Source organism: Neomonachus schauinslandi, chromosome 6 (assembly GCF_002201575.2).
Source record: "Neomonachus schauinslandi chromosome 6, ASM220157v2, whole genome shotgun sequence".
NCBI lineage: Eukaryota > Metazoa > Chordata > Mammalia > Carnivora > Phocidae > Neomonachus > Neomonachus schauinslandi.
The window spans coordinates 8,859,766-8,883,985 of record NC_058408.1 but is presented as its reverse complement, the minus strand read 5'-3'; the positions used below and the strand labels follow the sequence as shown (position 1 = coordinate 8,883,985).

Here is a 24,220-nt window from a genome sequence, read left to right as displayed (position 1 = left end):
AGAATTAGTAGATTCTGAAGTTTCCTTGGAATTTATAGTTTTGGAGAAGAGCCAGGACTCCTGTTGTGTCAATATTTCTTCCTACTACAGGGAGGATTTCTGAGACCATCCCTAGACCATCCCTTTCAAGAGGCTTCCTGTGCACAGGGTCTGAAAGCAAAGCCATGTGGAGTCACAGAACTTTAGAGCCAGTAAGGGATTCAGAAATCTATCGAATGAGGGATCCGAGAATCTGGAGAAGACCTTGGGGGCGGTCATCGAGTGTGGGACTGTGGAAGCCGGGGCCAGGCAGGCAGCAGAGGTGGATGAGTGAGGTGGACATATATCAGCAGGGCTGGTGGCGTCTGCAGGGAGCTGCCCCCTTCCCTTGAAGGCATTCAAATATAAAGATTTGAAGCATGTGCACGTCAAGCAGATGGGTCACATTGGGCCGGCCCTTTTAACCCCAGTTTGTAATCTGATGATTTCACTTGTAGGATCTTCAGAGTATACATTTCTCCCCTATCCCATATTGTGGCCCTTGTGAAGCTGGTAAAAGCCCACCGGAGAACCGCTACTGTCTACATCGTCCTCATCCCATGGAGTAAAGTAGCAGGGCTCGGGGACTCAAGTGACATGTCCCACCGCACACAGCCAATTGGCAGCAGAGCCAGGGTTCGAGCCCAGGCGTCCTGACCCCCACTCTATGTTCATGATGCTGCATTCACCTGCTGCCGTGGTGTGTGCTGACTCAGTCCATGACCCCAAGATCTTCGGCTGGCTGCCAAGGATTAAAGATGACTAATCGGGGCTCCTAAGGAGTCTCTCAGGGGGCGTGGCACATCATGCAGGTAAATTGCAAGGCAGCGTGTGGGGGCTGTGGTAGGCACGAGGGCAGAACTGAAGGGAGCAGAACAAAGGGACCTCTGAACATCCCACATGTGTGTTCCATGAGAGTGTGTGACCACTCAAAGGAGTGGGGACCAGACGGCCACGGGGATGGCCACGTATTTATACCACTCTCACCTACTGTAATCAGCAGGGCTGGTGACATGTACTCTTCAAAATGTGAGACCCTGAAGAGGTTTGTTTATCCTTGTTCTTTTGTGTGAATGGACTCCAGGAAGGCAGGTCATAGCCCGTGGGCTAGGGACAGAAGGAAACGTTGAAGTTCTGAGCTGAAAGTAAACTCTTGCAAGGGCACTCATGTTCACTCATATTAACTATTTAGGAGGACCTGCTATGTATCTAGTGGAACTTGCCGCTGTCCTAGGTTCTAGGGATAAGCACTGAGTAAGGTGGCTGAAGTCTTTATTTCCATGGCAGTGACCCTGTCGCAGGCAAGACGGACGAACAGCAAAGGAAGGAATGAGATGGTTCAAACAGCAATCGTTCTATCTATGAAGCAATAAGACAGGGTGAGGTGATAGACAGTGACAGGGCTTGTGGGTGGGGAGTGGGCAAGGCACCATCCTTCAAGGCTGCTTTTAGCAGCCATGCTCCGGTCTGATTGAGCCAAACCTAGCCAATAAATTCAGCTTCCTAGCTGTGCGAGTGGCAGGGCCGCTATTCCTGGACCATATGTCTGTACAGAGGGATTGGGGTTGAAAGGTCAGCTGAAAAGCTTTGGTCCTGGCCAACTGGGCTGTGTGCAGAGGCCGAGGCCAAGTTTCACTCTGGGAGCTATATTAAGCTTGCCAAGCTCTGGGGAAGCTCAGCAGCCCCGGACACTGAGCAGTGTTGTGGGTTCGGGCTCTGGAACCACCCGGCAGAAACATTTTGCCCAATTAACCAGATGACACAGGGCATCTAGGACCCTAGGTGTTAGCTGCGGTGAGCTGGGCTCTGAACCATCTGGATAGAAGGTCTCTATGCATCCCGTCTTCCTCGCCCAGGATGGGTCAGAGGGGGACTCGTGCTGGAAACATGCTCCTCCTGTGACCCGGGTCTAGGGTAAGTACAGTTTCAGGGTGAGGGGAAGGGGGAGCTGTGGTGTGGGAGCAGTGGGCTCTGTCTCCCGTTCCCTGCTCTTGTCATTCTGGTGTTTGAGCTTCTCTCTTTTTTGCTCTTGTTGGATTTTCATTCTTGAGGAGTAAAGAGAACTGAACCCAATACTATGGAGGCGGAGGGTACTCTGTAACCTTTTGCAAACTACTGAGGCTTACATGTATCTCAGTTCCCTTTTCTCTATTTTGGGGTAACACACTTTTCCCTGGCTACCCTACTGTGATATTTATGGATATTAAAGGAGCTCTGGATTTGAAAAATCACTTCTTAAGCACTCTATGGCAGTAAGGTAGTGATATTATTATTATTATTATACCTAGGTGACAATACGCACCTTGGTGATTTATACTCTACCCCCATGTGCTTGTTGATTCTGGTGCACTCTTGCTGAGAGGCTCGAGAGAAGTTCATTTCAATAAGCATTCATTGAACCAGGCACTGGAGATAAAAAAAAAAAATTGTAAGAATCAGTCTCTGCTCTGGGGAGTATCTAAGTGGAGGGAGCAATTTCCAGAAACACCAAATATATAACTGGGAAGATATATGTGGGGCTTTCAGACAAAAGTGTCTAGACCCCATTTTCATGACTGTGTGTGTGTGTTGTGTGTGTGATGCCTGTTGTCTGGACTCGGAAGCAAGCCCTGCGTGTCCTTGGAATGCCCCCACCTCTTTCTCCCCTCCTGAATCCAGCTGTCTGACCTGGGTTCTGTCCCTGATAATTCCTGCCCAGGTAGTGATTGATAACCAAATTACTATCCTTGCAGATTTTTATAGAGAATACTTAATAAAAGTTACAAGTGTTAGAGCTGGAACAGACCTTAAAGATCATCTTGTTTAATGATTTTAAAAAGTTAAGCCGTAAAGTCTTTTCTCCAAGAGAAAGCATGTTTGGAAGGCTGATGAGCGTGGCCGATACAAACAGGTCTAGGTGAACTCGGGGCAGGAGATCCGAAGGCTTCTTGGTCGCCCTTCCCACCGCCCAGCTACACGCACACCCTGAGTTGGAAGAATCACTGATCGAGCCTGTAGACGAGGAAACCGAGTCTCTGATGCAGTAACCTGGTCAAGATCACACGGTGAGGCAGCGGCAGGTCCACCAGAACCTGGAGCTTCTCTCTCCCCGGTTGGGAGGTCTAGGCTCCTTACTGCTCACGACAAGGACCCTCACTGGATTAAAGGAGCCCCACTCTACAGAGTCCACTCCCTGGAAAAGGAGTGCCTGCCTGAGGCCTGGCAGGCGGGCCACATGTCTGCATTTAGTGGAATAATTTTGGCTGAAAGCAGCTCAGAAATGCGGGACTTGATGTTCCATGATGGCTCCAGGGCATCCAGGAAGCGTTTGGTCCCTGGCTGAGAGGCTGCAAATGGAAGCCAGGCCAGTCAAGTGTGTTTTCGCCCTGTTCTCAGAGAGTGGCCAGCCGCCTGGTGAATCCCCACTCTGAAAGTGCTCACTTCTGCAGAGCTGCTTCTAATGGAACAAGACAGCCGGCCAAGGGGACTCCAGGCCACGCAGCTAATGGGTTTGCACCCTGGCAGCTTCCTTCTATCCCATCTGTCTTTGCACGGAGCCCACGCAAACCCCAAGCCAGCAAAGAGGCCAATGGAGAAGGGAGTATCAACCCTTCTGTCCCAGCCCCTCCATCCTGCTGCTGCCCCTGACCCATGAGGAGAAGGGATGGAGGGGGGCTCCTGGCTCCCACCTGGGAGAGAGTGGGCTCCTCACCACGGGGGTGGGCCAGGAAGCTACTAGGGCAGGGGGTCTTGAGCGTCTCCTGCCATGCAAGACAGGTCTTGTGGTAAAGGAGGAATGAGCTGGGAGCCCAGTGGCCTACCTCCAGCCTGTTAGCCTGGGAAGGCACCTAACCTGCGACTGGGCAGATCGACAGCCTCAGTGTCTCCCTCCAGGTTTTCCTCGAGCGGCTGCCTCATTTCCTTCCCTGAGGCAGAGCAGTATTCCTCAGCCGAAAACCTCCAGTGGCTGCTCTTAATTGCTTCTCAAGATTCAGTCCACTCTCCTTATGAGGCGCCTCCCACCCATCCACACCCTACACGAGCCCCCGGGCTTCCCTCAGGGACCTTTGCTCTCTGAGCCCTTAGCCCATCACCAGCCCATCCGAGTCTTACCCACTTTTGAAGGCTATGAAGCCCTGGCTCAGATGCCACCTTCTTCAAGTAGTCTTCCTTCTAGTCTAATCTCAGTTGTTTGGGGCCTTTCCTTCCTAAACAATCCCCGCTGACTTCTGACCTCATCAATGGCCAGTCGCATTGAGGCAGTAGCTGCTGTCTTCCTCCTTTCTGCATCGCCGTAGTATTTCTTTCTTTCTTTTTTTTTTTTAAAGACTTTATTTATTTATTTGACAGAGACAGAGACAGCGAGAGCAGGAACACAAGCAGGGGGAGTGGGAGAGGGAGAAGCAGGCTTCCTGCTGAGCCGGGAGCCCGATGTGGGACTCGATCCCAGGACCCTGGGATCATGACCTGAGCCGAAGGCAGTCGCTTAACCAACTGAGCCACCCAGGCGCCCCTCGCCATAGTATTTCTGAGGGAACACACGAATAAACCGCTCTAAGGTCCAGTTCCCTCATCTGGAAACTAGAATGACCTCATGGGGTTGTTGTGAGCGCCACGCAAGCCTTCTACAGAGGGTGTTGCTACCAGCATTAACAGTACTTGCCTCCTGTGACCTCCCCAGGCTGCCTGTGGCGAACTGGCCCCACGGGACCTGGCAGTGGGAGGGGAAGGGGAGTGGGGGCCTCCTCCTTATGCCCATATCCTTTTTTGTCGGTCTGAGGATTTGAGGGACAGAGCCTCGGTCAGCCAGAGGGTTCTTTCTCTGGGGTCATCTGACCTAAAATGTTTCCCTTTTGGGAGGATCTAAGTGGTGACATGTGTTTTACCAAGGAGCTCAAGAAAAGTTGTCACCTAAAATTTACACCAACAGAAACCCCCTCAACCTATTTCTGAAAAATCAGTACACATCTAAATATGTCCCACATCTGAAGTAACGATAACCTAATATCATGACAACATTCGTTTTCTGACCCCCCCACCCCCCGCCAAGAAATGGAATCATTTAACCCCTTTGGTGAATGTGGGCTCATTTACTGCAGAATTCCTAGAACAGAGTAGAGTGCTGGCTGATAAGAAACACTCAAAAGTCGTGTCTTGATTAACCAGATTTTATTGGAATGATAAGAGCCAGAATTTACGGAACCACTGCTGTGTGCCGGGCACTATGGTGGGGATTTTCCAGCGTTCTGTCATCTAATCCTCCCAGTGACTCTGTATACTAGGTCTTACTAGGCTCATTTTACAAGAAACTGAGGGTGGATGAAGATAAGTAACTTCTTTGAAGTCATGCCGTTCGTTGGTAAGGGCAGACTGGGAGTCGGTCCTAGCTCCATGGGACTCCAAAGCGATGTTTTTCCTGCCAAATTGGTGATTCTTAGCCCTGGCTGCACATTAGCATTCCCTGGTAAATCTAGAGAAATAGCAGTACCAATGGCCCTCAGACCTATTGACTCAATTTCTGGATGTGGAGCCCTGGCATCCGTTTGTTTTTTGTTTTTTTTCCCCCTAAAGCTCCCAGGTGTACATCCAGGGCTGAGGACCATGGTGCGACACTGAAACAAAGCAAAATACTGGGCACAAGTTCTAGGTGTCTTGTCTTAGCCTTGTGTAAAAAGTGGGCGAGGAAGAGAGAGAGCTTCTCCCATCGCATGTGTGTTTTCATCCTTCGTACAAATTAATTTTTAAAAATTCCTGGTGACTTGGACTTCAAAGCAAGGAGCTGCAGGCTGTCTGGTCTTTTCTGCATCCCTTACTGCCCTTGACCCGAGCCTCTGCCCACCTCCTGTGCTCAATAAATATTTGCTTAGTGAATTGAAAAGCTGGTAAATTTAGAAGGAACCTAACTCAGGCTATGTTGTGTCTTATGCTTTATTGATCATTCCTTCTGTCCCAAAGGCCTTGAATGGAGAAACAAATCCTACCTTTGGTTTAGTTTGAGAATTGCTGTCACTCTGGGGAGACAGCATGATTCGAAATTCACATAGACCCTATAGAAGTCAGTGGAAACTCTTAAATTCCCAGAGAGTTCCCAGGTGCCTCTGCTGGACACTTAAACACATGCATACTCTGCACCAGCTGTGAGTTTACTTATAAGTGTTCTTAATTTTTGTGCACGTCCCCACTCTTCAATGAGAGTGTGCATTTTTGAGGAAAGAGAGATCTTCTAGGTTTTCTGTCTCCCTTCACAGTGCCTAGAAGGTTGAGCTGTGCCCATGGGCATTCACAATTTCTGCTAATTGGACGACGTAGTCATATGTATTGACGATTTTTTTGATGAATACAGAGCACTAAGCAGCGGCTTCTCGGTAATCTCCCCGAGCCCTGGGAGACATGGAGGTGGTGGTAGTGAGAAGCCAATGTGACCTTGGGACAGGACTGAGGACAGGGATGCACACGTTCATTTCTTCAGCCATTCGGGCACACCAACTCCCTACCTCGTGCCGGGACCACGTCGGACGTGGGGAAGACAAAGCAGACAGTCCCTGGCTGTATGGATTTTCCGGTTTCACAGGAAGATGGCCCGTTCCTTACGGTCAAGTTCAAAACCATGATCTGGGACTTTCTACCCAACTTTGGTGCTACTGCAATGATTTGGGCATTTGGTTTAGCATCCTCTGTGGGCTTGTTGACATGACCTTCTCTTCCATTTTACTGTGAACTCCTTAAGAGTGCATTTTTAGACCTCACCTTTGTACCCCAGAGCCTGGCACAGTGCCTGCAGGGTGAGCACTCAGTGAGTGTCTGTTGATTGACTCAGTGAATGGATTTGCATTTTTTTGCTTGGCTCTCTTGGAGTCTAAGTCTTTTGCCTAAGAGCCGTAGCTCCTCTTGGAGCACTGCTGAATAGACAGTCGTTATTACAAAATCTAAAAACATACAACTGACTTGTCCTAAGTGGGTCTTAAGTGTGTCCAGGGTGGATTTCCAGCTCTAATGAAACACATGAGTAAAATAGTAATTCTGATAATGTGTTGTGATGTTTGACTTAGGTGTTGGTGTCTAGAAATGATTTAGTTCCTCTGTGTCACTTTTTTCCTTCCCTTAAATTCATATCCCCCAACAGGCAGTTTTGGATACTCCATACTTAGAAACTATTTCTTGAAATAGAATTTTTTTTTTTTTTTTCGCGAGGATACTCCTATTGCTTTCCATCTCAGGTGTTGGGTCTACCCTGGTTCCATGTTTACTTGTATTGTTTTCCCTTGCAGCTAAATGAGGTCAACAGTGTCAGCATTTCAGAGGACATCAAGCCCTTACCAGGGCTTCCTGGGATTGGAAGCATGAACTACCCATCAACCAGCCCCGGATCTCTGGTGAAACACATCTGTGCCATCTGTGGGGACAGATCCTCAGGTACATGTAGAAGCAGATGCCACTCTCGGGGGTCCCGTCCAGTGAGGGTCCCAGAGATGGTGCCTGTTCCCTGCTCACCTGGCTACTTTGTACCCAATGGAAGAAAAAGAGCCTTTTAGGGTCCAGCGTGGGGCCCAGGCTGTAAATTTCTGTCACTGGATTCATAGCCTGAAATCTGGATGAATTTTAAATATGAGTTCATTTTTAAGGATTGGATTTATAGGAAGCATTTCAGAAACAAGTCTTTGGAGTTACTGTGTTGCATACCGTGTATGTGGGATAGTGAAGCTGTTGTAATTAGCAAGTATCTCTTTAATTTTTTTTTAAAAAATATTTTTTTATAATTCTAAAAATATTGTCCCAGTGTAGGAAATGTCCCAGTGTAGGAAAGAACTAGAAAAGCACAAAAGAAAACTAAAAATATTATCTGTAATGTTCCCGACAAAGATAAAGACTTTACTATTTTAGCATATTTCTTTCTACAACATTCTAGGTTTTTAACATGTTTTCATGGGTAGAAATCAGTGTGTTTTCACAGATTTCATCTTTTCTGATCCTCTTCTATTTTTGCCCAAATGATTTCTTTCCTGACTTCTCCTTCCTCTCCCTCACTCCCAATCCCACCACTTTTGAGGACATGAGAATCTCTGTTTTGATGAATGAGAAGATGGGGAAGGTTCTTTTCTATGGCTGTCATAGTAGTCGACTGAGGATTCCTCATCTTCCTGTTGTCACCAAAGCCACTGCAAAATGCACTCCATCGAAAGTTCCTGGTGCCTGGAACTGACTTCGCTATGTGGCTGTTGTTTGCTTGCTCTCACAAAGTGGTTGCCAAATTGTGCGGACTTGGCCATTGCCATAGCAACAGAAGGCCGGCCACACCCAAGCAGAGTTTCCTCTGCTATGGCTTGTTTGAAAGGCTGGGAGGTTCACTCAAAAATGGGAGAGTCATGGGAATGACGTGGAGGTACCATGTTTCTCAAAGACAAATACTTCAGAGTTGAGAGCATTAGGATTTTAAGGTCCAAGATAAAATCCCATACTTATTATTGCTATGCATTCAGTGGATTGGTGTGGTCAACTGATTAAGCCCAGACTGGCTTCATCAGGCAGGCTATCTGGAGCTGGCTTCCTCTGACATGTCAGCTCTTGGGATGCAAATCTGTATGTTGACTAGTTCTCAAGGACTTCTTCACATTCACTTTTATATCAGCCTAAATATAACTGAAGTAGAAAGTAATGTCAGGTCTACAGCTCAACAGCATCACGTATTACACTGAAGAATTAGAGGTAAATATATTTCAAATGATCTGCTTCCTTCTATTTTCCAAGTCCCACCTTCAGTTCAGTTGAGCACTGCTGCCTGGTGTGTAGATTTGAGAAGGGCTGCTTAGAAGGAGCTGTGACTGATTCTTGGTGCCCATGTCCAGTGAGTGTGGCGGCTGTCTTGACACAAATTAGCCATCCGTGGCTGGGCTCATTGAAAACTGTGTGGAACACGTAATAAAGACAATGAAACATGTAACAGGATATTCTAGACCAAGCAAAACCACCTTCCATCAGATCTTTATGTTACAAGACTGCACGTCCTTTTATGCTCTAAAGATCATATACCAATTTATTTCTCCAACAGGCACGAGCATCTAGAAAATCCATAACTCAGGTTCCCGTTCCTAGTCTGTGGTGAAAGAGAATATTTCTCAATGGGGCTCCCATGTCTTTGGGCCTCAATTATGGGGAAATATTAGTGAAGCTGAGGTTTTTCTTTTTTTTTTTCCTGCTAGATACTACATAGCAAGCATAAATATTTTTATTTATTATGTATACTAATGTCTTGAATGGAGACAGAACATTTTGCTTGACTAAACACAAGAGTTGCCTTAATAAAATAAATGTAAACAAAATCTTGGGTCAGGACTTCTCTAATCGTGCTCTCTGGAACTGGCGATTCCGGGGGCGGCGGGGCGGCGGGGGGTGGGGGGGGAGAGACATGAGGAAGGGCATATTTACTCTGCCTTCGTTTGGTCCCTGTGATCAAGCCTGCCTCCTCCGCTGGCTGCTCTTTGCGGCACGTCCTGGTGCCCAGGTGATGTGCCAGGGCCCCCCGGGGGAAAGCCAAGGGGGCGCTTGTGAGTGAAAGAGCCAAATAAACCCGAGGACGGTCTCTGCAGTGTTCACTTTTGTTCTTGTGAGCAGGAAAGCACTACGGTGTGTACAGTTGTGAAGGCTGCAAGGGCTTCTTCAAGAGAACCATAAGGAAAGACCTTGTGTACACCTGCCGCGATAACAAAGACTGCCTCATTGACAAGCGCCAAAGGAATCGGTGCCAATACTGCCGCTACCAGAAGTGCCTGGTGATGGGCATGAAGAGGGAAGGTGAGGCCCCGGCCCGCCCTCGGGACCTCCCGAGGATCGCGCTTGTGCGACCCTGCCCTCGGCAGTGGGTGCCCCAGAGCAAAGAGAGCAGGTGGTGCGCCTTCCTCCCCCGTGCTCAGTCTCCTCTCCCGGAGCTTAGGGGATGGTCCGCACACTGGACCCTCTCCCTGGCTCTTCCGTGAGCCAGGCAGCAGGTCTCAGGAGCTGGTGTCCTGGTGTCGGGGCATCACCCCACAAGCGGACCATTCAGATCATTCGACTGCCTTTCTGGGCGGCGCAGACTCCTCGCCTCTAATTCTCGTGGGGGGACGCCTGCTGGCTTGAGTCGTCTCTCTGGGCTTTTATAACCTTGGGCTGCTACAGATCTGAGGTTGGTGTATTCCGTGGTCTTGGGCGGGGGAGGAGTATTGGCTTTATCCGTAATCAGGCGTAGCCTTCTCATTCAGAGAGACCATCATGCTACATTTTTAGAACACTATGTCTTTCAGTTTACAGCGTGGCTTCGCTGGGTTGTTATAGAGAGAAAAAAAAATCTGTAAGTGCTTTCTGTTCATTTAGAAAATCAAAAAATCTTTCTGTTAAGTAACAAATGAATCGAATTGGGCAGTTGATTAACTCGTGAACTCAAGCAAGGACATAACGTAAAAGGTCCGTCTTACTAGATTTCAGAGTGAGGAAGTCCTGCCTCTCTCCAGGAAATAGGAGCGAGGCATTTAGTCAGCCCCAGGTGAAACTCCTCATTCTCCATGAACTTCTTTTCTCTGGGGAGAGGGGAGGCTGACTGAAAGGATCAATGAAGACAAGGTTCTTGGAGCCCCTCCTAGGAGAGAATGCTACCAAGAAGGAAGAAATGGACATTCTTAGCAATTCTGAGATGGATGGAGGTGGCCCTTCAGAATAATTAATAGCACTCATTGTTCTACAGTGGAGGAAACCATGTGGATTGGTGACGTGAGTTTTCCAAGGTCCCACAGGTAGGTGATGAGCCGAGAGTGGGTCTTCTTCCTCCCAGATCAGAGCCCATCTGGAGCCTCCCCTCCTGCCAGGGTGTGGAGGTGCTCTGGAATGAGGATGGCCCTCACTCTGTTATCTGACAGAAATCTCAAGTTGGCAGACCCAAACCTGGGTTCCTGATGATCTGCCCTCCCAGCCTGTTCATCACGCAGTCTTCCCGTCTTCCCCATTTTAGGAAATAGCCTTTTTTTTTCTTTTTTTTTTTTTACAGTTGCTCAGATGAAAAACCACTGAGCTCCTCTTTCTTTCATATACCACATTCAGTGGGTGAGGAAATCCTGTCCCTCCCTCAGAATATGTCCAGAATCTTTCCATGTCTCATGACTTTCATGCTACCAGTATAAGCCACTGCTACCTTCTGTAATAATCCACACAGGCTCCTAAGAACTCCCCCTGCTTCCATCTTTGTCTTCCTACACTCTCCAAGAGCAACCAGTGAGGCTTTGAACAAGTAGCTCCGGTAAAACCCTTCCTGCCCCAGAATGCTCCAGCCCCTTCCCTTCTTACTCAGAGAAAAGGCAAAACCCTGGTTATGAATTCAAGGTTGTGCATGGTCTGACTGTCCTGTGTCTGTCTGGTCCAGCCTTGCTGGTCTCTGTTGGGCCACCAGGAGTTTTGCACTTACTGTCTCTCTTGGAGTGAAGAGGGCTTGGAATGCCCACTTCCCAGGTGCCTGCATGGCTCCCTTCTACTCTTCCTTCAGACCTTTACTCAATTGTCAACTTCTAGGTAAAGCCTTGCTTATCTACGGCATCTAGAATTGCATCAGGCACCCCGGGTGCTTCGTGGTCTCTTTTCCACAGGGTTTGTCACTGTATCTAACATACTTACTTATTTTGTTTACTATCTGTCTCCACCAAGGCAAGGATTTTTTCTGTTTCCCCCCCACCCCGCTGTATCACCAGTGACTAGCACATAGTAGGCATTTAATATATAATTGCTGAATGAATGGGTGAGTGGTTTAAACTGAATATTGGAATCAAAAGTTTTAGTCATGCACGAGCTCCTAAAAGGACTCATTCACTCGTGCACCAAGTATTAACTGAGTGCCTGCTTCATGCTCATGTCATTCTTGCTGTCAAGGAGTCAATGATCTTATCCATCGGAACATGTGATGTGGTGGAGACTGTCTTCTCTTCACCAAGATAGAACTGATGCTCTGTAGGGCTTCTGCCACCATGATGGTCAAACGTAAAACTAATGACCCCAAAGAATGTCTCCCATCAGCAAGAGCATGATGGCTGTGGGGGGCCTCTCAGGACAGATGAGATAAGTTTCAGGATGACTTGGAAAAATAATCATTTTCCTTCTGCAGGTGAGATTGAACTAAAGGCAGGTGAAATGCTTCCGTCAGCCAAGCAGCCATGTTTGCTGCTCACCATCTGTCTCTCAAACCTCAGCCCCAGCAGCCCTCGGCTCTGTTACCGTCAGAGGGTTGGCGCACAAAGGGTGGGAAGCGTGGCTCTTTCATGAAAGAAAACGTCAGTCAGACGGGGGCATGTGAATTCTAAGGGCCTGGGCAGTCCTTCCTTTAAACCTGGCATTGTTCTGACACTTTGATGGAGAAGTGTCTAGTTTTGGCTTCTGCTTTTTTGAAAAGAATGTGGAGAAATGGGAGTTATGAAAAGTTGAGTAGTAAAAATTCAGAGGGGAAAGGGGCTCTTAGAGAAATTTCTAAAGGAATTGGTACTATTTACCCTGATGAAGAGAAGGCAAAGGAGTGAATGGGTCCCTGGTATCACTATAGGAAGGGCCACTTCCAGAAAGCTGCTCGGCAGCCTTTCCTTCACCACTCTCATTTCTGACCTCGATTTACAGAATTGGGGGCTCAGGTTGGACACTGCCTTGAGGACAAGAATAACAAAAATCTGGAACAGTTAACTGAGAGAAACTATTGAATCGATACTTCTGGAAGAGTTGAACAGATAGAAAAGGAGGGACGTGAGGATGGACTCAGAATGTATCTATTGGTTGCTAGGGGCCAGGACCCATTGCCTTTTCAGGATACGTCGTGGTGAAGCTGGAATGGACATTTGCTATTCTCGGATGTAACACATTTGTTTCCTGAAAGAAGAAACAAAGGTCCTGAGAGCCTAGGGACTTGACTAAGCTTACTGAGCAAGCTAATGACAGAGCTGATATAGGACCGGGACCCTCTGACTTCCAAGCTACCAAATAACCCTCAGGGGTCTTGGGGAAGTCTATTTCCATGATTTCTGGTCATTTACTAGAGTTTGGATAGTTAGATAATGGATATTTTTGAGGGAGTTCAGGGGGCTGCATTTGACATCCCTCTTGAGCCCTGTGTGGTCTTTATTAGTACAACCAGCCCAGAACCTCGAGGCGGTAAGGAGGGCTGAGGGGTGGGCTTAGAAATCTGTCAGCCCAGGTCTACATGTTGGCTCCATCTTTTCTTAGTGCTGGGACCTCTGGCAGGTTACATAGCTACCCTGTGGCTCATAGTACTTGAGAGGGTTATTGTGGGGATTCAACGAAGTGCAATCTATGTAAAGTGTTGAGCATAATTCCTGACACAGAGAAAAAAACACTCCATAAATTTTGGCTATTATAGTGCATGTACAATAAATGTATGTTGGGCTAATGGATAAAATTCTGTTAGAAGGCAGGAGTTTGTACGATTTTATTTATTTATTTATTTATTTATTTATTTATTTACTTACTTACTTATTTATTTGAAGGCTTTATTTACTTATTAGAGAATGAGTAGGGGAGGGGGAGAAGCAGACTCCCTGCTGAGCAGGGAGCCCGACACAAGACTCGATCCCAGGACCCCAAGATCATGACCTGAGCCGAAGGCAGACGCTTAACTGACTGAGCCACCCATGGGCCCCAAGTTTGGTACTGTTTTAGGTCACCCAGTGTCCCCTGGATATATCCCAAATGTGTGTAGTATGGTAGCTCAGAATGTCTGCCACATAGAAGATTTCCCCCAGCAACAGATATATGATTCGTCTAATGTGACAGTAAGATTTATGGCACAAAGAGAAGAGAGGAATAGCAAAGGATCACTCGATTAAATGGCAAGATTGGAATTAGAATCTACTTTCCGGAAGCCAAGGTTATTTTCTCTGAAGCTTGAAGGTTATTCTCCTTCCATGTTACAAATCTGTAGAAGAAATCAATTGAGGACCGTAAAGGAAACTTAACTTAGTTTGCTTCTCCCCATCTTTTAAAATCAAGACAAATGGAAGCCTATTAACCTACGTTAAGACAATTAATACAAGAAGCACTCAACTTTAACCAGTCAATCCAGCTGATAATAAAAATACATATGGTCATGTTTGTATGCTGTCAGTGGGTGAAGACTAACAGAGTGGTCCAGAAGGAAGGATGAGGGAGGAAGAGAAACAAGGAGAGGGAGGGAGAGGTCCAAAGGGGAGATGGAGAGAGGACCAGACAGAAGTTCAGGAGCACAAACAGAGACAAAGGGAAGGGAAAACTACCTTTTTGGGATCTTTTTATAATTATTTCATTTAATCTTCCCCAAACAACCTCACTCAAGTATGGTAATCCCCACTTTACATTAGGGAAACTGAGGCTGAGTGGGCTGAGTCATATGTTCAATGTTCTTTAGCTAGGAAGTGGTAGAGCCCATTCTTGGACTTCTTGGACTCCAAAGTACATGACTTTTGCTCTCCTCTTTCCTAATTTGTCTTTATTCTCTCTCCCTTCTGTTTCTTCTTTTTGTCACTGCCCTGCTTTATTCTCTTTATTCCATGTCTCCCTCTACTCCTTCCTTCTGACCCTCTCTCCCTCCGTCCCAACCACTGAATATCATTCTCATCTTGAGGTGTCTTCGGGTGTCTCTCCTGGAGACTTTGGATGTGAGTTGTGTTTTTCCAGTCATACCCTTCTCTGACCTACCTTGACAGGTCACTGACATCACTTGTGTGACAAACTGGATGCCCAGCATCTGGTTCCAGTTCATTCTGCAGCCTTTGTGCCTCATTATCCCTTCAAGATCCAGATTAGTCACCTGCTTAGAGGATAATTTTCTTGATTCTTGGGATTTAAAAAAAAAAGTATACCAATATTGAATTTTGCCCCATAATGCTGGGAATAGGAAGATGGAAACCACAGCGTTCTAGATTATGGAAACTAACCCAACAGAGAATGTTTGTCAACAGAGAGGACAGAATTGGGAAGGGGGTCTGCCTGACCTCCTCACGTATAGACCCTTAGGGCTCTGAGGGTTAGAATGAACTTCGGTGAAAACCCTAAGGGTGGAGGGACAGAGATCATTCCAGCCCACACCTCTGCCTGTGTACCCTTCCCCATCCCCAAAATCAGCTGCTGACTCTGAGATGTCATCTAGGTGACATTCCTCCACCTCTTCACTTACTAAATACCTTCATGGCTCCCTGAAGATCTTCCCTGACAAGTTGGATCAGGTGATGTTGTGTTCAGGCTGGAGCATTAGGAGCAGACCTAATGGGACGTGAATGCCAAGCATGATGCATAGGATCTGACAGAGGGAATTTTCGAAGTAATGCGATTGCCACTTAACCATGGCATGCCCACAGTTCATTAGAGGGAGCAGCTAGAGGTAAAACACAGGAGACTCTCCTTGAAAGACCAAGGAAGAAGTGGCTCCTTAAAAGAGAGGGCAGGATCAGAGGTTCTTAAAATTTGATATGCAAACTCCTTAGACTCCTCCATAATGAACCAGGAAGGATACGGACTAAAGAGCCCGCAGGTGTACATGTGCATAAGCAAATCACTTTGCTTGCTGTGTTTCATCTGTCAACATTACGACATCTCTGATCGGGGACCATGAGGATGCCCATTTTACAGATGAGGCAGTGGAAGTTCCAGTAGGTAACCTGCTTTGCCACAGTTGTCCTGGGCATGTGGTGACATCTGCATGTCTTCCTGTGTACCAGCTGTGCAAGAAGAAAGGCAGAGGAGCCGGGAGCGGGCCGAGAGTGAGGCAGAATGTGCAGGTAGTGGCCATGACGATATGCCTGTGGAGAGGATTCTAGAAGCTGAACTTGCTGTCGAACCAAAGACAGAATCCTACGGTGATATGAACCTGGAGAACTCGGTATGTGGTCTGAGACCTCCATCCACCTCCCACTCCTTGGCGGGGCTGGAGATGGGAAAGGGGTGTGCTAGAGTCCTGGAGCCTGCCCCTCACAGTGCTTTGGTTTTTGTTTTTTTGTTTTTTTTAAGACAAATGACCCTGTCACCAACATATGCCATGCTGCTGATAAGCAGCTTTTCACTCTTGTTGAATGGGCGAAGCGCATCCCCCACTTCTCTGACCTCACCTTGGAGGACCAGGTCATTCTGCTCCGGGCAGGTAAAGGACATCGGGGTTTGTTTTTTTCTTGGGACAATCACTTGGGCTGCCATTTTGAAATTACCCTTGGGATCCTAAGTCAAGTCAGCTGATGAAGCTGTGACCTGTCTGAGCTGTGTGCCATGGTGATGACAGGATAACCCTAGTCAGAGTTGTTCTTTTTCTGTTAATTATAGGCTCTTACATTTGGGTGGCCTCTCCTCCACAACTTTTATTCCCAAGTGAAACATCGTTAGTGGAGGGTGAGGCTCTTCTTCCATGCAAATTTTACCGTGGTTTTATAATTTGCGTTTAATTTTCAAAGACAGTTAAGTCAATTTTATCGAGGGCAGTCTAAAGCAGTGCCTCCTTGTTATCATACTATCGGGAAATAGAGGAATTCCCATTCCACAGATGAGGTAAGAGAAGTCAGAGGTTGTCTGCTCAAGGTCATTTATCCAGGGTCCCTTCCTACGCTAAGGTTCTGTGTGCTGTATGCTGTCGTGGCTTCCATTTCCGGGACACTGTGCAGGGGACACATGCCACACCTCCTCTTGGTGACCAGGCCAGCGGGGAGATGTGAAGACTGGCTGAGCGTTGGGAGCCAGACGCTCATTTCATCCCTGTGAGACAATGAGCAGGCTCTGAGTGTTGACCGGAAGCTCCGTGCTGTGCTGGGTGCTGCCAGGCAACACCAAAGAAATAAAACTGGGTTGTCAGGTCCTGGGGGCAGAGGCTGCGAGGTATACTCCCTCGCTTTATCCACCAGGGCAGCTAACACGTTGACTGTTACCTGTTCAATGTTCAGTTCATAGGTGTTGACTGGGGGAAAAAGTCCTTATCCACAAGCTGCCATTCTGACCTGTACTGGGGAGACGGTGGGGGATGTGCAGGGCCATGAGTCAGGGGCCCCCAGTCTTACCCTGTTTCTTCACTAATTAGCTGTGTTGTCCGGAGCTGGTTTTTAACCTCCCTGCATTTCTGATTCTGCTTTTGTTCCATGCGGGTCACAATACATGCCCTGGATGATCATCAGTGAAGCAAGAATGTGGTCAGTTTTCCCTCAAGGCCTCCTTCTTCTCCCTGCAGGGTGGAATGAGCTGCTGATTGCCTCCTTCTCCCACCGCTCCGTCTCCGTGCAGGATGGCATTCTCCTGGCCACGGGCTTACATGTCCACCGGAGCAGTGCCCACAGTGCTGGGGTTGGCTCCATCTTTGACAGGTGGCTCTCTTCTGCTTCCAGTGTGTGTGTGTGTGTGTGTGTGTGTGTGAGTGTGTGGGCCTGGGGTAGTGCTGGGATGCAGGAGAGACCACCCTAACAGCTGCATGGGGCAAGAAGCAGAGACCATGAAATACACGCGAACAGACCCCTGGGGAATGACAGGTGGATTACAAGAACATTTGAAACGACTTGATGGAGCCTGTCAGGGACCAGCAGAGTTGCCGGGCAGAAGGGAGAGCCTGTTACCTCCAGAGGTCTCCAAAGGAGGGACTGGATCATGGACATTACCTCGAAGGTTTGGTGGGGGAGGTTGAACTGCTTATCGTAGGGGGCCGGGCTAGGGACAAGCAGCCAGGATCTGACTTGAGGCAGGAGGGATGAGCTGAGGTTTTTGCTGGACTCTGTAGCAGGATCTCTGGGGAAGGTCTGCAGCAGGAGCAGACCCACCTCAGTCAGGCGGCTGCAGCCTCGCTCTGGGATTCTCTGTCTTAAGTGGCATGAAAGGAAAATGAAGGCATGTGATTTAAAGAGATGAATGAAACGAGGAGGGGTGAATGACTTGGGACAAAGGGCTGGAGAGCTGGTAAAGAGGAGGCTAGGGTTGAAAATAGCCTCTCTGTCTGGAGCCAGGGCCCCATGGCCCCTTTCCATTTCCACGAAAAATGATCTTCCAGGCCATGTGCATGTCCACGCAAGGTGTCTCTGCTCCTTCCCTGCCCTTTCCCGCTGCACGGTCCACGCAGAGACCAATGTGGTTTTTGGCCGACTCAGCCCTCTTTGTGACCCCTGGAGATTTCTACCCTGTCTCTGGATGCTGCCCTCTGCCCTCTTCCTCCAGACATGCCACACCCTCGCCCTGCTTTGCCTGTTGCATTTCTAAATCCTCTAGGCTGCCTTCCCAGCCCTCCCAGCAGAGTGTCCAGCCCCCTCTGCCCCCCCGCTGCTTCCCCCTGGGTGTTCTCTTGGACTTGGCTCCTGGCATTTGTTGGCTTTATGTTGCTACCTCTTGTTTCCATGTCTGTTTCTTCAATTAAACGGTGAGCTCCTTGAGATCAGGGACGGCATCCTATTCATCTCTGTGCCCCTAGTACCTGACGCATCATCTGGAAAATGGGGTGGGTGCATAAGAAGTCTTGGTTGCATTCATTGTATCAGCCCTTGGCCTGGGACTCATGGTTTTCTCATTGCCTCTCATTGTTTTCCTGTGAACAGAGTCCTGACTGAGCTGGTCTCCAAAATGAAAGACATGCAGATGGACAAGTCAGAGCTGGGGTGCCTGCGAGCCATCGTGCTGTTTAACCCAGGTGATGTGCAGTGGTTCGCCCTCCTCTGTGCTTGGCCTCCAAGCTCTGACATCCTCGTCCTCTAGCTCAGCCGAGACAAGGCAGGGCCGAGGAACCTGTCCTTGGCGAAGGCGGGAAGCTGATTCTTCATGGTTTCTACTCCTAGTGCCATCTTGAAAGCGTCTCGAATGGGCCTGGAGTGTGCATATTTGGGGGCAGGTGGGGGAGACGAGAGAGGATAGCGGCCTCTAGGGTCATGGTGAAGGAGGTGGTAAAAAGTGGTCAGATTCTACATATAGTTTTAGGCAAAGCCAATGGGATTTGCTGATGGATTAGAGATAGTGTGTGAAAAAGCAGTGTTAAATGCAATTCTCAGCACGTTTTGTTTCATTTTCCTGAGTAATTGGAAAGACGGAGTTTTATTTGCTGAGATGGGGGTCCTAAGGGTGAGTGGGTAGGACTTAGGACTTTGTCTTGTGCATTCAAATCTCAGGTGGATAGTAGACATCCAAGAGTAGCCGGCCAGGAAAGTCTTGTTTATGAGTCTGGGGTTCAGAGGAGAAGTCAGGACCGGAGATGTGCGTTTGAGGGCTGTCAGCCTCTGCCTGGCATGTGGGGCTCTGAGACAGGGGTCAGTGCACGTGGGAGTCAGTAAAGGCTGGGCAGAGAAGGGGGTTGGGGGCTGGGCACTGGGGTGAGCCCTCGTGTAGGGGCTGGGGAGAAAAGGAAGAGCCAACAGGGGAGCCTGAGACAGGACAGAGAGAGGCAGGGAGAGAAGCAGAAGAGGGTGTCCTGGAGGCCCAGGGAAGAAATGTTTTTCGAGAAGGAGGAAGTGATCAGCTTTGTCCAAAGCTGCCGTGGGTCGAGAAAGATGACCGTTCAGAATTCCATGGTAATTGAGGCCCATGCTTCATCTCATGAATTAGGTTGTTAGTGAGTTGAGGCAGCATGTGAGTGGAGTTGGTTTTTGTACCCCATCTCATCATCCTGTCCGTGCTTAGCACATAGTAGGCACTCAGTAAATGTGTGACTGTAATATTTCTAGAATGATCGGATAAAATAAAACTCTCCTCCTTGGGGTCAGCAGTGGGTGCCTTTGGCTATTTACAGGGTTTTATACCTTTGTTCCAAGAGTCTGTTGGGTAGACTGGGCACAGAGAGGAGAGCTGGGGGCACAAAGGACCCCCAGCTTTGTTTTTTCACTGTTGTTCCCCTTCTGTAGTAACTCTTGGGGCAGAGGCCTGAGTGGATGGGGACAGCCCCCTGTGCAAGGGGGTCCACCTGACCTGTGTCACCCGAGGCTAAATCAGTCATCTTTTCCAGATGCCAAGGGGCTGTCCAACCCCTCGGAGGTGGAGACTCTGCGAGAGAAGGTTTATGCTACCCTCGAGGCCTACACAAAGCAGAAGTATCCGGAACAACCTGGCAGGTGAGGGGGGGCTGGAAGAACCTTATGGCAGCAGTGATGCGTCCTACTTGCCCTGAATACATGGCAACATGCAGCAGGCACTGTCTAGGTCTTTCACATGTTATTTAATCTTTATAACAAGCTGAAAGCTGCTAAAACATTGGCTTCATGAAACCAGAGGTCTTATCTTGTGCGCCGTTCCCCACTCCAGAATCAGAGCCTAAGACGTGCCTGACACATAGTGTACAGCTTTATTTATTTATTTTAAAGATTTTATTTATCTATTTGAGAGAGAGAGAGATAGCAAGAGAGAGCACGAGCAGGGAGGAGAGGGAGAAGCAGGCTCCCCGCCGAGCAGGGAGCCAGACGCGGGACTCGATCCCAGGACCCTGAGATCACGACCTGAGCCGAAGGCAGACGCTTAACCGACTGAGCCACCCTGGCGCCCCTGTATACAGCATTCAATGTTGAATGAACAAGCAAATGAACAAATGAACGTGGGCCTCATTATCTCCAGTTTCTAACAAGGCACCGAGGCTCCAAAGGGATAAGGCAGTGGCCCAAGATCACGGAGCTGGTGTGCAGTGGGGCTGGGATGTGACCTCAGGTCTGGCTGATTTCGAAGAGCTTGTGCTTTCCAGGCCTTGCTTTCTGCTCTGCCCCATGGAAGCCCTTTTAGCTAGAAGCTAAAAGCTCCAGGGCAGCCGGGACACGTGACCCCTGTCCCTCAGGGCCATGTGTGGCATCTGGCAAGGAGCTGGCTCTGGCTCTGGGCTCCTTGTATAAAGAGGAGGACATTGGTCAGAAGATCTCCGAGGCCATCTACCCGTTCAGGTGTTCTGAGTCGTTTAAAAAAAAAAAAACTTTTCTCAAATGTTTCCCCCAAAGCACAGCTAAACAAAAGTGTTCCTCCTCGGCCAACTCCAGTTAAATAGAGAGAATGCGCTCCTCAGATCTCACAGAAATCCGAAAATGAAACTGACAAAACTGCCTTAAAGACATTAGTTTTGCTTTTAGGATTAATATTACATGCTCTGAATTCTCACTCATCGTTTTCATTTCTCTGTGAAGTCTAATTTCCGTTTAAGCTGTTTTTTCTGGATCGTAAGCCAGTATGTATCAGTTGTCCAGAAGAAGTCAAGCTCCGGTTTTTATTGGAGTTTTTTATTTAACTCCAAGAGGGTGGGTTTCAGGCCTTCAGTACGACACATATGCAGGCCTCTCATGAGGGGTCAGGAGCCTAAGCTGGGGTGATAGACCTCCCAATTGTCAGTAGTTGAACACGAGAGAAATGTATTTTTTGCTCACCTGTCAGTCCTGGGTGGGCAGTCCGTTCGGAGAGCTGGCTCTCTTCTGCACCAAGACTCAGGGGTCCACTCCTTCCTTCTTGGGGCTCCACCGTGTCCCAGAGCCACATCCTGTTCTGCATCCAGATGATGGAAGGGGAAAGTGTGGGGGAGGAACACAGAGGTGAGGCTATCTGGGCAGACCTGGCCTTGGAAAGGTCCCCCATCCCTTCACTCACTGCCATTGGCTGAAACTCAGTCACATGGCCCAGCGAGTCATGAAGGATTCTGGAGAACGGATGCAGCTGTATGCCAAGGAAGGAGGGTGGACACCTGGAGGTCTCCCCTATACCTGCAATAGGTGATGTTACAGAGCTCTACCCAACAGACAGGGCTGGCTGCTCAGCGCTGGCCGGTGAGAGCTACCTGAGGGCCTGGTAGTGGATGATTTCTACTGAATCTTCTAGCTTGAAGGCCGCAGTAAGCATGTTTTTTTGAGCAACTGTTGTGTGCAGGGCATTAGGAGTAAGAAGGCTCATACTCATCCTTTTCTTCAAATTGTCTCTAGGTTCTATTATTTATCTCTTAAAAAAACAAACAAAAAAACCCCTAGGGACACCTGAGGGACACCTGGGTGGCTCAGTCGGTTTAGTGTCAGCCTTCGACTCAGGTTATGATTTCAGGGTCCTGGGATCGAGTCCTGCCTTGTGCTCCTTGCTCAGTGGGGAGCCTGCTTCTCCCTCTGCCTGCGCTCCATTGGATCTCTCTCAGACAAATAAATAAATAAATAAAATCTTAAAAAAAAACCAACAAAAACCCTAATAAACCAACCTTTTTCCTTATTATAAAAGCAGAGCATGCTTTTGTGGGGAATAAGGGAAGTATTTAAGAAATAAAGTAGGTAATAAAATGAATCATAAATTTTGGGGGGTATATTTTTTTTCCAGTATCCTTGTGTATCAGTGCATCTGTACATAGAAGTGTGTATTTACAGAGAGCAAAATCATACAGTTTGGTTACTGTTTTCCTCTCTTAGCCATTTTAGGCACTTTATCAGATACTGAAAAGTACAACATTATCCTTTTCTGTGATTTTGTAATATTTCACAGGGTGGATGTATCCTTGTGTGTTTAGCCCTTGTCCTGTGGAACATTTAGGTTGTTTCTACTGAATATTACTTTCAAAACTTTGGAACTTGCCTGTTCTCCTAGGAACGGGACTACCAGGGGCCTGGGCTGCCTACTTGTTGGCTGGACGAGGGCAGAACCTGAGGGTGCAGGGGCGGGGTGTAGAGGCTGGGCCCTCTGCATGTCCCTCGGGTGCATCCAATGCAGCCTGGACAGAGGGTGACCAGGTGCATCAGGGATGTCACTTGGCTCAATCAGGCGGGTGAGTGTGCGAACGGCTGGTCACCTCCACTTTGCAAAAAGTGGTGGACGGGGATCCTGGCACCGGGTCGAGGAGAGCTCTCAGCGGTGGAGTGCTGCCACCCCATGGAGACTCTTCAGAAGTACACTTCGCAGAGGCCGAGTTCTGCTTTCTGTAGCCTGAAAGCAAAGAGAAAATCCGGGAGGACGCAGCGCCTGCCCGCTGTGCGCACATTGTCTCGCGCTGGGGCAGCCAGCGGGTGAGGGAGGAACACGGCGCCCTCCCCGAGGCTGTGGCTCTTCATGGTCGTGCTTATTTCCACGGTCCTGGTCTCAGTTCCCAAATCAGGGGCAGTCAGCAAAGACATGCTGAAGAAACGCTAAGAGAATGCTAAATCCTCGTGTATTTAGCATTTTACGTATGGTAAAACTTTGGCATTTTTAGAATGTATAATACATTCTAAATATAAATACATTTTCAGAGTTACAGCTCAGCCTAACTTTGTACTTTGCAGAGAAGCCATTCCCTTCCCCTAATCTCCTGAAACTCTTTCGTGGCAGAGTTAGGACCAGGAGCTCGGCGTTTATATCTAACTGCGTCTTCCTGCTTGGTGACATCGTGCAGATGCGCTCCGAAGCTTTATCATCAACAATTTCTGAAGGGTTGTGTGGGCCTTGGTGTAGACCTTTAATTTTTCCATGTAAAGAAGTGATGCCTACCTTTTTAGATGGTGCCATTTCATCTTTCTTATATTACCCCAGTTCCTTAACCCTTCATGGGGTGTGAATATAGAAATATACACATTTTCAAGGAGTATTAAAATTCCAACTTGAAACTCACTCATGAAATAATGTTGTGATGCTCATTGAAGATCCAGCCTAACCAGAGTCTCTGATTTAAGGCCAGAGTGGCTGATACAGTTTTGGTCCTTGTCCTTTTATTGGAAGTTACGACTTACTGATTTCCAGTTGTTGTTAATAACATTAAAAAATAAGCTTCATTGGCAAAAAGGATTTTGAGAGACGAAGAATGACCACTGAGGCAGGATGGAAGACATGGCAGGTTGAGGGGCGTCAGAGGATGTGCACATGTGAGACGAATTCTTTGCACACTGGCCTCCCTCCCTGTGGTGAACCTCACAGCCAAGGTCCTTTACTATACAGGAGTGTGTAGGAGTGCGGGCAAGCCCGGGTGTGAGTGTGCACGTGTACGAGGACGCTGAGAGCGTAGGAGAATGTGAGTGTGTAGGTGTGTACGTGTGTGCACAAGCTCATGCATGTGAGGGTGTGTAGGAGTGTGTGTGTGTGTGCACCCCCGTGTGGCAGTGGTGAGGGCACGTGTGAGCATGTATGAGAATGTGTGAGTTGTATGTATGACTGTGCACGTGTGTGTATGTGTGACACGCGTCAGGCAGGTGTGTATGGTTGTGTATAAGGGTGTGCATGTGGGACTGTGTGTGCACATGTGTATGTGTGACATGTGTGAGGCTGGTGTGTATGTGCAAGTGTGCGTGTGTGCCCGTGGTGGGGTTCTGTCGCATGCACACCCACG

At 48.3% G+C, this 24,220-nt stretch overlaps 1 protein-coding gene across 1 annotated transcript in view; it reads left to right on the top strand.

Annotated features, from left to right (window-relative positions):
• RXRG (retinoid X receptor gamma) overlaps positions 1-24,220 on the top strand; it is a 43,309-nt gene that overhangs the window by 18,529 nt on the left and 560 nt on the right. The window contains exons 3-9 of the mRNA XM_021698429.1: positions 7,266-7,410; positions 9,607-9,786; positions 15,705-15,865; positions 15,994-16,123; positions 17,192-17,324; positions 18,537-18,628; positions 19,931-20,036. Coding sequence (XP_021554104.1) covers positions 7,266-7,410; positions 9,607-9,786; positions 15,705-15,865; positions 15,994-16,123; positions 17,192-17,324; positions 18,537-18,628; positions 19,931-20,036 — 947 coding nt within the window. The remainder of the gene's footprint in view (positions 1-7,265; positions 7,411-9,606; positions 9,787-15,704; positions 15,866-15,993; positions 16,124-17,191; positions 17,325-18,536; positions 18,629-19,930; positions 20,037-24,220) is intronic.